Raw genomic sequence first — 12,643 nt, 5'->3', positions numbered from 1 at the left:
AACTGACTATCAAATATTGATATACAAGACAAATATCACCAAACTGAAAATGGTATAGTCAGTACACTCACAAAAAAAGGTGCTGCGGCTGTCCCTATAGGAGAACACTTGGAAGAACCCTTTTTTGGTTCCATGTAGAACCCTGTTCGACAGAGGGTTCTACATTGAACCCAAAAAGGTTCTGCCTTGAACCAAAAGGATGTTCCTATGGGGACAGTCGAAGAACCCTTTTGGAACCCCTTTTGTCTAAGAGTGTATGGTCTGATCATAACAATCATACGGTTCAAATATAACAGTAAATGTGCAATTTCTCTGACAGATTATTAACAAGAAACAACCAAATTAGTGGGTATAACTTGCCAAATTAGCACAGAATAACACTTTGTTTCACTGCACATCTTCACACATGTAAATGTTCAGTCTTCACAGTTCTTAAAGGGTCAAGTTCGATAGCAGCAAGCAGTATATTTACAGTCATGTCAATGGTCGCTCTTCACAGATGTCCGTGTATATACAGTAAATATCTCAGGATTGTTGGTCGGAGAAAGAGATGGTGAGTGGATATGAAAAGGAGCAGCTAACCTCATTCTTGGGTTAAAGTAGTGACACTACACTGTCAGAGACAGAGTAAAATTATATTTCCTATATTTTCCTCTTCCACACACAATCAGAAATTTGAAGTTAGAGGCATTGTACAGTCCAAATGGTATTACTCTCCGATGGGTTGATCCCTAGTCAAGGTCCAGTATTGCCCACTCTCTCTATTAGTGTGTGACTGGTCGGTGTGGTCTTGGTTGCAGGCGGTTAGCTAGTAGAAAGGCCAGGGCGATGCCGCCTATCTGGGTGAAGGCTAGACCCAGCACGGTGGCAGCAATGTGGAAGACGTTGTCATTGACGAAACTGAACACCTTCCGGAAACATCCGTGGGGATGGATCCCAGCAGCCGCCACCCCTTCGCCCCCCACTGCTGGCAGGGGTCGGTTCCGGCAGCCCTTGCGTCGGACGCAGCAGCTCTCGGGTAGCGACACAGAGGAGCTGTTGGCCATGGGCGAGAATGCTGCATCCTGATTGGCCCAGTCCGAGGTCAGCCAATCGCGCCAGCCCTCGGCCCCGCAGCACTCTAGCCCCCTCTGCAGGCTATCCAGAGCATTGGAGCGGCCCTCGTCTTCGCCATAGCCCGCCACTGCCTTCTGCAGTCCACTACGGAACCCTCCGGCAATGTCCTCGCGGTAAAACAGGCCCGAGAGGCCGGCGGCTAGCCCTGCCATCAGTGCCGCCAACTGTATGAAGCCATATGCCCGCAGCACGACGGGTAGGTTGGCGGCCACTCCCAGACAGCCCAGGAAGCCCCAGGCCGTGACGGTGGCCCCAGTGGCCAGAAGGATGAGCGGGGTGTTGGGGTAGTGGTTGGCCGACAGCAGCATGTAGTCGGCCAGCGATACCTGGGCCCACACGCCCAGGGTGAAGATGGCCAGACCGGATGCCCAAAAGAGGCAGCTGAAGGCCAGCAGGGCCAGGCGCAGCAGGGGCATGATACCCACTGGCTGGCAGCAGGGCAGGGGTCCACCCATGAGGGGAGCTGGTGGCGCCATGGAGGCCTCGGAGCACAGGGATATTGAGAGATGCTGTTGCAGCTGCTCCTGGTGTTGCTTCTCCTGGAAGGGCGAGAGCGTGTACCCGGGGAGTGCCGAGTGCCGCCGAAGCCCAGTAGAAGGGTTGAGGAGGCTCAGCTTTCTGGGAGAGGAGAGCCTCCGCGCCGCTAGCTGCTCACGTTCCCAGTCCACCTCTCGCCTGGGGCTCAGCAGAGCGGGCAAGGAGTCGTAGGGCAGTGGACAGCTCATGATGCTGGTTCAGGCTTTATCTACGTTTCTTGCTCTCTCTCTTCCTCTCTTCCCCTCTCTTTCTCTCTCTTTTTCTTTCTCTCCTCCTGTTCTCCCTTGTTTCTCCCTATGAGGCAACCCCTCCCCCAGTTCTTTACAACTGGCTGTTAACCCACCTTCCCAACACACCCCCCTCCGTAGCCCCACTTCACAGTAAATCTTTGACGGAGGCGTCGTGTCGTGGTGTTATCTGCATCCGTATGCCCCCCTCGTTCTGTCTTATTTATCTGTTTATTTCGGGGATTCCTTCCACCTGCGTGGTCACCAGAGCTCCATGTCACTATAGTGAGTGCCGCATCCTCTCGCTCTATGGTCAGGGGCAGAGGTGTTTATGATGGGTAGGACTCAGAAATCAACCACGCACCCCCTCTCTCGGTGTGGAGGAGTCACTTGTCAGGATTTTAGTACCTACTCTGGTCGATTTGTAGCATCAACGAGCCGGAAAGAAAGTCCCCTATTCTGGTATGTCCTGTATTTTGTGAATATCATCCGAATAAAGACACATGTACTCACATGTTCTATTGATTTTCTATTGAGATAAGGCAAGTGGTCGACAAGCATTTTGTGGCCCTATATCAGTCCAGTACCTGTATGGACTACTGTACTTTATGGCACTTGGAATGGGATTGGATGGCGATAGAAACTAACACAACTGGAAATACAGTATACTAACTGCCTGCTCTGAATCTGATAAACTGTATTCGATATCGAAACACAACTGGTTACACATCCTTACATAGGCTATATAATTGTTTTGTTGACTATAGCCCGACCAATCCCATAATATCCTGCAAAATCCATGCAAATCAGAGGTTGCAGCAGAAATTCTGCTACAAATGATAAGTCGTCAAAGGACTGGCATGTCCCCTAGCCTTCCCATAGATATTAGCGATTATTACCAAAGTCAGCTTTTGAATGTAAATTGAGCTGATTGCTGTAATTTTCAAAACAAACATACAAAGTGAGATACTTTCGTCATGCAGTGGAGGCTGCTGAGGGGAGGACGGCTCATAATGATGTCTGGAATGGAGTAGAATGGAGTGAATGGAACGGTATCAAACATATGAAAACCATGTTTTTGATACCATTCCATTTTCTCCATTCCAGCCATTATGATGAGCTGTTCTCCCCTCAACAGCCTCCACTTTCATCATGAGACCAAAATAAAATTGACAATGTAATTGGTTAGCTGGTGTGTTCTAGACACAGTTTGTCATGCTAGCTTCCATTTTTGGTAACATCTGAGTAATTTACATCGAGATTACAACAGTACCTTTTGGATCCCCTCTACTCCTGTGATACGCTTCAGCCAGTTTGTGAACAAGTGCATGAAAAGGGCAATGTTTTAATTGGAATTAGAGCAGAGGTGATTTTGATAGTCAATAGGAAACCAAATACAGCTAAAGAGTTTGTTGGAGGTAACGGGCTTATTGGCCTGACCGCCATTAACACCATGGAGCCATTAGCCAAGGTGAAGGTCTCAGTTTGATGTCATAGCCCCACCACTATATCATGGTATATACTCCATCTTAGGCTTCCTGGACACAATCATATACTTTCCCCTTTGAGTTTGCTGAAAATGGCACTGACCCCAATGTTTTATATATATATTTCCCAGAAATAGCATTGGTTTACAGTGTTTAGCCGTGGAAGAGAGGAAACAGGCTATGGTATCTGCACCAAATAGATTTTGCATGCTAAATATAGACTCCCAATTCATGGACCGAAGATATCTCCTTCTCTCAGGTGCTGTTAAATGGCAACATGTTGTTCCCTGCTGGAATGAGTGCATTCCTCTCAGACATTGGTCACCCCCATCCTCCTTCTGCGTCACACCCACACACAGATACAGACACAGATACACACACACACACACAGACACACTCACACAGACAGACACAAACACACCAATCAGGGTTCATTAAATCCCCTTCCGGAAATTAAACACATTTGCGCAATGAAAGCGTCATTTGAAAAGGACACCCATCCATCAGGGGGGAGGTGCAGGGAAAAGGGGGGTTCCAGGGGAGAGGAGCAGGGCTGAGGGCCAAACCTTGGAGGGCCTTTTAACAAGTGTCTTCCACTAGTGAGGTGGGGGCGAGAAAGGTTCTGTGCAAACCAAGCCTGGAATATTGTCCACAGGTATAGTGGTGGGGCTATAACATCCATGCCATGAGATTCTTCCTATTCCATCGTCCATCGTCTTGAAGAGGGTATCACACACCTCACACCCATTGTGCCAGCTCGTGTTTGTCACATTTAACTTGTCTGAATAGACATCCCGGGTTTATGATAAATATTATTGAAAAAACAAGACAAAGGCCAAAGAAAACCACAGTAGAGGGCAGCATTAGCAAAGGAATCAAAATGCCAGCAGAAGTACTCACCTCTTGTTAAATGAGGGAAAAGAGATTAGATCGATAAATGTTGATTCCTGGCTATTTGTAGCAGTGCTGAGTATAGTTTCTATAATAGTCACCACAATGTGACTGAAATTGTTTAACAGTTTTAATCATCCATTCATTTCATTGAGTCATCTCCACCCCTTCTCTCCGGGGTATTACAGGTGGTGAAACTGTTCAACTGCAAGACTGGTAGCTGTGAGAGTGAAACTGAGATTTACATAGACAGGGCTGGGTGGTTCTGCTTGTCCCAGAATAGAGCAGCACTGTCACCAGATGTTCACTCTGTTCCCAGGGGGTTGTTAAATACAGGTGTGATCACATTGGTGAGTGTTCAAATGTTCAATAGCAATCTTAATTTGAGACAATTTGCGATAGCAGGAAAACAATCCAGCAGTAACAAAAATGTGAATTATAATGTGGATTATAAATAATTAACATTTTTGTAGTGATGATGCATTTTTGATCAGGGAAAATCAAGTCTGAAATTTGGTGGAAATTACAAACTTCAGAAGCCATACACTAAACGTTTTATGTTTCTTGCATTGCAGGACAGTTCTCCTGCAACAGGGTGATCAAATTAAGATCCTACATCTGTAGATTACAGCCTTTATAAATCTATAAATCAAGCAGGTCAAAAACTGTTCAAAGTTGAATAAATAGTACCATCTCCTACATGTGGCTAGACCTCTCCTGTTAACCTGTTAACATTGTAGTATCTAGACCTCTCCTGTTAATCTGTTAACATTGTAGTATCTAGACCTCTCTTGTTAATCTGTTAACATTGTAGTATCTAGACCTCTCTTGTTAACCTGTTAACATTGTAGTATCTAGACCTCTCCTGTTAATCTGTTAACATTGTAGTATCTAGACCTCTCCTGTTAACCTGTTAACATTGTAGTATCTAGACCTCTCCTGTTAATCTGTTAACATTGTAGTATCTAGACCTCTCCTGTTAACCTGTTAACATTGTAGTATCTAGACCTCTCCTGTTAACCTGTTAACATTGTAGTATCTAGACCTCTCCTGTTAACCTGTTAACATTGTAGTATCTAGACCTCTCTTGTTAACCTGTTAACATTGTAGTATCTAGACCTCTCTTGTTAATCTGTTAACATTGTAGTATCTAGACCTCTCTTGTTAACCTGTTAACATTGTAGTATCTAGACCTCTCCTGCTAACCTGTTAACATTGTAGTATCTAGACCTCTCCTGTTAACCTGTTAACATTGTAGTATCTAGACCTCTCCTGTGAACATTGTAGTATCTAGACCTCTCCTGTTAATCTGTGAACATTGTAGTATCTAGACCTCTCTGGTTAACCTGTTAACATTGTAGTATCTAGACCTCTCCTGTTAATCTGTTAACATTGTAGTATCTAGACCTCTCCTGTTAACCTGTTAACATTGTAGTATCTAGACCTCTCCTGTTAACCTGTTAACATTGTAGTATCTAGACCTCTCCTGTTAATCTGTTAACATTGTAGTATCTAGACCTCTCCTGTTAATCTGTTAACATTGTAGTATCTAGACCTCTCCTGTTAAACTGTTAACATTGTAGTATCTAGACCTCTCCTGTTAATCTGTTAACATTGTAGTATCTAGACCTCTCCTGTGAACATTGTAGTATCTAGACCTCTCCTGTTAATCTGTGAACATTGTAGTATCTAGACCTCTCCTGTTAATCTGTTAACATTGTAGTATCTAGACCTCTCCTGTTAATCTGTTAACATTGTAGTATCTAGACCTCTCCTGTTAAACTGTTAACATTGTAGTATCTAGACCTCTCCTGTTAATCTGTTAACATTGTAGTATCTAGACCTCTCCTGTTAACCTGTTAACATTGTAGTATCTAGACCTCTCCTGTTAAACTGTTAACATTGTAGTATCTAGACCTCTCCTGTTAATCTGTTAACATTGTAGTATCTAGACCTCTCCTGTTAACCTGTTAACATTGTAGTATCTAGACCTCTCCTGTTAACCTGTTAACATTGTAGTATCTAGACCTCTCCTGTTAATCTGTTAACATTGTAGTATCTAGACCTCTCCTGTTAACCTGTTAACATTGTAGTATCTAGACCTCTCCTGTTAACCTGTTAACATTGTAGTATCTAGACCTCTCCTGTTAACCTGTTAACATTGTAGTATCTAGACCTCTCCTGTTAACATTGTAGTATCTAGACCTCTCCTGTTAATCTGTTAACATTGTAGTATCTAGACCTCCCCTGTTAATCTGTTAACATTGTAGTATCTAGACCTCTCCTGTTAACCTGTTAACATTGTAGTATCTAGACCTCTCCTGTTAATCTGTTAACATTGTAGTATCTAGACCTCTCCTGTTAATCTGTTAACATTGTAGTATCTAGACCTCTCCTGTTAACCTGTTAACATTGTAGTATCTAGACCTCTCCTGTTAGTCTGTTAACATTGTAGTATCTAGACCTCTCCTGTTAACATTGTAGTATCTAGACCTCTCCTGTTAATCTGTTAACATTGTAGTATCTAGACCTCTCCTGTTAGTCTGTTAACAATGTAGTATCTAGACCTCTCCTGTTAATCTGTTAACATTGTAGTATCTAGACCTCTCCTGTTAATCTGTTAACATTGTAGTATCTAGACCTCTCCTGTTAGTCTGTTAACATTGTAGTATCTAGACCTCTCCTGTTAACATTGTAGTATCTAGACCTCTCCTGTTAGTCTGTTAACATTGTAGTATCTAGACCTCTCCTGTTAACCTGTTAACATTGTAGTATCTAGACCTCTCCTGTTAATCTGTTAACATTGTAGTATCTAGACCTCTCCTGTTAATCTTTTAACATTGTAGTATCTAGACCTCTCCTGTTAACCTGTTAACATTGTAGTATCTAGACCTCTCCTGTTAATCTGTTAACATTGTAGTATCTAGACCTCTCCTGTTAACCTGTTAACATTGTAGTATCTAGACCTCTCCTGTTAACATTGTAGTATCTAGACCTCTCCTGTTAGTCTGTTAACATTGTAGTATCTAGACCTCTCCTGTTAACCTGTTAACATTGTAGTATCTAGACCTCTCCTGTTAATCTGTTAACATTGTCGTATCTAGACCTCTCTTGTTAATCTGTTAACATTGTAGTATCTAGACCTCTCCTGTTAACCTGTTAACATTGTAGTATCTAGACCTCTCCTGTTAATCTGTTAACATTGTAGTATCTAGACCTCTCCTGTTAATCTGTTAACATTGTAGTATCTAGACCTCTCCTGTTAATCTGTTAACATTGTCGTATCTAGACCTCTCCTGTTAATCTGTTAATACTGTAGCATCTTGTGTTAATATGAACTACTGATTGATGACAATGCAGTGAGAACATAAATAACTAAGCAATGACCTTTAGGTTTGATAGTTTTAAAGAAACTGTCCACCAGGCATTATGAATATATTTCTATATCATTCAACATTTAACATTGAAACAACATTTTTAAAAGCAAATGTTCCTACACTATCTAATAGTAATTAAGCAGAGCACATCTAACACTGATACAACCTCAGTCTATAGACAGGATTGTGTAATGCAGCCTAGTTTGATTTACAACATCTCAGCAGCTATCTTAGAAATATAACTTTGCTCTGTGCTTCTCTGAGCATGCACTTTGTAGCCTATAGCCTCTAGGCTATGGATCATTTGATTGAGACCACACTAAATAGCCTCTAGGCTATGGATCATTTGATTGAGACCACACTAAATAGCCTCTAGGCTATGGATCATTTGATTGAGACCACACTAAATAGCCTCTAGGCTATGGATCATTTGATTGAGACCACACTAAATAGCCTCTAGGCTATGGATCATTTGATTGAGACCACACTAAATAGCCTATAGGCTATGGATCATTTGATTGAGACCACACTAAATAGCCTCTAGGCTATGGATCATTTGATTGAGACCACACTAAATAGCCTCTAGGCTATGGATCATTTGATTGAGACCACACTAAATAGCCTATAGGCTATGGATCATTTGATTGAGACCACACTAAATAGCCTCTAGGCTATGGATCATTTGATTGAGACCACTAAATATCTAAATGGATCATTTGCCTATGGATCATTTGATTGAGACCACACTAAATAGCCTATAGGCTATGGATCTAAATAGCCTCTAGGCTATGGATCATTTGATTGAGACCACACTAAATAGCCTATTGGCACACTTGATTATGAGGGGCGGCATCCTGACACACATCGATATACTGTGTAGCCTAATAAGAAACTCATTCTAAAACACTGAGAAATACACACATTCCATAAAATGCAAATTACATGACCCTCCCCTGGACTACATTGAAAAAAAAACCTCTCCCCTTGACATAAATTGAAAAGGCATGAACCCATTTTCCTCCAGGTGCCATTTCTGTACATTTCGATCCATCCCTTACAATGAACTATTGGTTGATGACACTGCAGTGAGAACATAAAGAACTAAGCAATGACCTTTAGGTCTGATAGTTTTAAAATAAACAATCAATCAGGATTTATTCATATATTTCTATATCATTCAACATTTAAGACGAAAGTCAAATTATTGGGAGACAACGAAAATATGTATTCCTAAGGGAAATCTTTATTTTCATCAATTCATCAAATCATCAAAGCAAAATTTCCTATAGTATCTAATAATAATGAAACAGATCGACACATGAACTCAAGCAAAGCCCTCTGTTAGTCTACATGTCAGAGATCAATAAGACAGAGAACATCTGATCTCAGAACAGAGTCAAAGCAGAGGAACCAGCAGCCTCTCTCCACAGGGGGGTGTGACTGAGGGGTCCTACCCAGAACAGTCAGCCTTCCTCAGGGTCTTGGTGACTGGAGTCTGGGATTTCTGCTGGGCTTCACAGGTCACCTCTCCTGCCTTAGTCAGAGTGCTGTTCCAGCTGTACAGGCCGTGCTTCTCCAGGACCCCGGTGTGGCTGGAGGGGGCAGGACAGTGAGGGTGGACAAAGAGGACTGACAACAAAGGACAGAATACAAAGGACTGGCAACACTACTAGAGGAATCCTATCAATTTTAGTTTAGAGAAGTGTTCACTAACTGATTAGAGGAACTTACATGAGAGACCAACCATGAGTGAACAGACAGTTCATTATATCTGATCATCATCAGAATAACAATACAATGGTGGTGTGTCAATAAAACGTCATACATTAATGATATGAGTAAAAATGTGTGGTTTGATGTTATGCAGGATAAATAAAATAAAATGTATTTATATAGCCCTTCTTACATCAGCTGATATCTCAAAGTGCTGTACAGAAACCCAGCCTAAAACCCCAAACATCAAGCAATGCAGGTGTAGAAGCACGGTGGCTAGGAAAAACGTTATAGAAAGGCCAAAACCTAGGAAGAAACCTAGAGAGGAACCAGGCTATGAGGGGTGGCCAGTCCTCTTCTGGCTGTGCCGGGTGGAGATTATAACAGAACATGTTCAAATGTTCATAAATGACCAGCATGGTCAAATAATAATAATCACAGTAGAGGGTGTCGAGGGTGTTGCAAGTCAGCACCTCAGGAGTAAATGTCAGTTGGCTTTTCATAGCTGATCATTAAGAGTATCTCTACCGCTCCTGATGTCTCTAGAGAGTTGAAAACAGCAGGTCTGGGACAGGTAGCACGTCCGGTGAACAGGTCAGGGTTCCATAGCCGCAGGCAAAACAGTTGAAACTGGAGCAGCAGCACGGCCAGGTGGACTGGGGACAGCAAGGAGTCATCATGCCAGGTAGTCCTGAGGCATGGTCCTAGGGCTCAGGTCCTCCAAGAGAGAGAGAGAAAGAAAGAAAGAAAGAAAGAAAGAAAGAAAGAAAGAAAGAAAGAAAGAAAGAAAGAGAGAATTAGAGAGAGCATACTTAAATTCACACAGAACACCAGATAAGACAGGAGAAGTACTCCAGATATAACAGACTGACCCAAGCCCCCCGACACATAAACTACTGCAGCATAAAAACTGCAGGATAAAATACATTCTAAAGATGTGAGCCTTCTTGGAAATGGAAATAGATTTGAAACATCATTTGCATAATGCATCTCCCTGCTGCTCTAAGAGCATTTATCTCCCTGTGAGTTGAACACTTCATCACTGAGAGCCGTCCTTCATGACAACAGAACCCACAACAACCATGACTTTTATCACCATCTTCATCTGGACACTTGTCTTCTACATCAAGGGTAAAACAAACAAAGAAGAGTTATGTGTTTGTATAATGAAAAGTAATACATTTGAGTAAACCTAATGATTGTTTCATTAATTCCTGGTGATGTACAATTATTAGTGTTTTCTATGTTTCAGAATCAAGAGGACAGATCACTGTGACTCAGACTCCTACAATGAAAGCTGTTCTCTCAGGACAGCCAGTCTCTCTGAACTGCAGAATCAGTAGTAATGTGTATGGTAATTGTCACAATGGTCAGTCATGGGGCCATCAGTGTCTATCCTGGTACCAACAGAAACAAGGAGAAAAACCCAAACTAATGATGCTCCCGGGGAACACACTCCATTCTGGGACTCCATCTAGATTCAGTGGCGGTGGATCAGGGAGTGACTTCACTCTGACCATCAGTGGAGTCCAGGCTGAAGATGCAGGAGATTACTACTGTCAGAGTTTACACTACACCAACAGTGTCTGGGTGTTCACACAGTGATACAGAGCCGTACAAAAACCTCCCTCAGTCAGACTGCACAGTGACTGTACTGGTACAGCTGGGACCTACTGCAGGTGCTGAGGGGAGGAGAGGATCCAGTATAATGAGACAGGGTGTAGTAGAGCTGAACAACAATAGAGTCAAACTAGAGCTATTGTATGTCTAGAAGACCTTAAATCATAACTGATCACTAAATGTTTCTCCTGACCATTAACTACATGTTGACTCTGCTGAGTAACTCAAGGAAAACCATCAACCAAACTCAAATCAAACTAGAGATGATGTGCAATGATCCAAACCCCCAAAGATGACCTGTGTTTTGAATAGCTAGAATTTATTCAACATGATTCAAACACATACAATAAAGCCTCCAAACACTCCTGGACAGTGAGAGTCAAGATGCTGCTCGAGCTGCAGGATGGTCGGGGTAGGGGAACTGTTACCTGGAAGAAACACATCAACTAAATCAAACAAAGCACTTTGGAAATTACTTCTTTAACTGTAAATTAATATAAAAGTTAGATTGCTAAAAGATGTGAAGAAAACTCAAACAGTAATATGATATAAAGCAGATTACAAGTATAAAGTACACAAGCAAGAAGGATACAAGTATGACGTGTTTAACTTTAGCATTACTTTGTCAAACAGATATATTTTTAGGAACGTATTGGATCAGAATACTCATATTTATAGTATTAGCAGAATCCAAGTGGTTTGATACAAACATAACGGAAACCCTTTATTTTCACATTAACAATGTGGCTATCATAAACTCAATGCAATGATGACTACAATAACAGATACCATAGTTATCTCGTTAAATAAAGATGTGGAACTCTACACACGCTGCGCCTTGGTCCGACCTTCATCAGCAACGTGACATGTTGGGTGATTGTGGAGGCCAGGTCATCTGATGAAACAACACTCCAGGTTACCTGGGCTGCAATTTCTGAGGCTTGTAATTCTAATGAACTATCCTCTGCAGCAGAGGTGACTCTGGGTCTTCCTTTCCTGTGCCGGTCCTCATGAGAGCCAGTTACATCATAGAGCTTGATGGTTTTTGCGACTGCACTTGAAGAAACTTCAGATGTCAAAGCTCTTGACATTTTCAAAGTTCTTGAAGATCCCTCTTACAGAATCACATGCAATACAAATACAATTTAACACCTTCCAGGTAGAAGAAACACTTCATATGAGCTGTTTATACAATTAATTAAAAATATAAATTGCATCTGAAATCCAGATGTTTGTATTTTGTCTTCCTTCTGTGTATCAGATATCCTGTTAGGAACAGAACAGTCTATGTGTTTAAATCCAGCATTTGCGTTACCCAATTTTGTCCATGTTGAAAGAGATGCGCAACTTAAGCATTGTGTATGGGTGCCATTCAGAGGGGGAATGGGCAAGACAAACATTTGAAAGGGGTATGGTAGTAGATGCCAGGCGCACCGGTTTGTGTCAAGAACTGCAATGCTGCTGGGTTTTTCAAGCTCAACATTTTTCCCTTATGTATCAAGAATAGTCCACCACCCAAAGGAGATCCAGCAAACTTGACACAATTGTGAGACGCTTTGAAGTGAAACGCTTTCGACACCTTGTAGCGTCCATCTCCTAACAAATTGAGGCTGTTCTGAGGACTGCAACTCAATATTAGGAAGGTGTTCTTAATGTTATGTACACTCAGTGTAGA

At 42.1% G+C, this 12,643-nt stretch overlaps 1 protein-coding gene across 1 annotated transcript; it reads right to left on the bottom strand.

The window, feature by feature from the left end:
• Positions 1-764: 764 nt before the first annotated feature.
• On the bottom strand, positions 765-1,841 carry LOC135515131 (tetraspanin-7-like). The gene has a single exon (XM_064938943.1). The coding sequence runs from the start codon at positions 1,839-1,841 to the stop codon at positions 765-767; it is 1,077 nt and encodes a 358-aa protein (XP_064795015.1).
• Positions 1,842-12,643: the final 10,802 nt, after the last annotated feature.

The sequence above is a fragment of the Oncorhynchus masou genome, chromosome 26 (assembly GCF_036934945.1).
Source record: "Oncorhynchus masou masou isolate Uvic2021 chromosome 26, UVic_Omas_1.1, whole genome shotgun sequence".
NCBI lineage: Eukaryota > Metazoa > Chordata > Actinopteri > Salmoniformes > Salmonidae > Oncorhynchus > Oncorhynchus masou.
Note: the sequence above shows the minus strand (reverse complement) of the source record. Positions and strands in the feature narration are given on the sequence as shown.

Excerpts from the sequence above, each read along its gene's own strand:
- LOC135515131 (XM_064938943.1), bottom strand. The coding sequence starts at position 1,841 with ATGAGCTGTCCACTGCCCTACGACTCCTTGCCCGCTCTGCTGAGCCCC.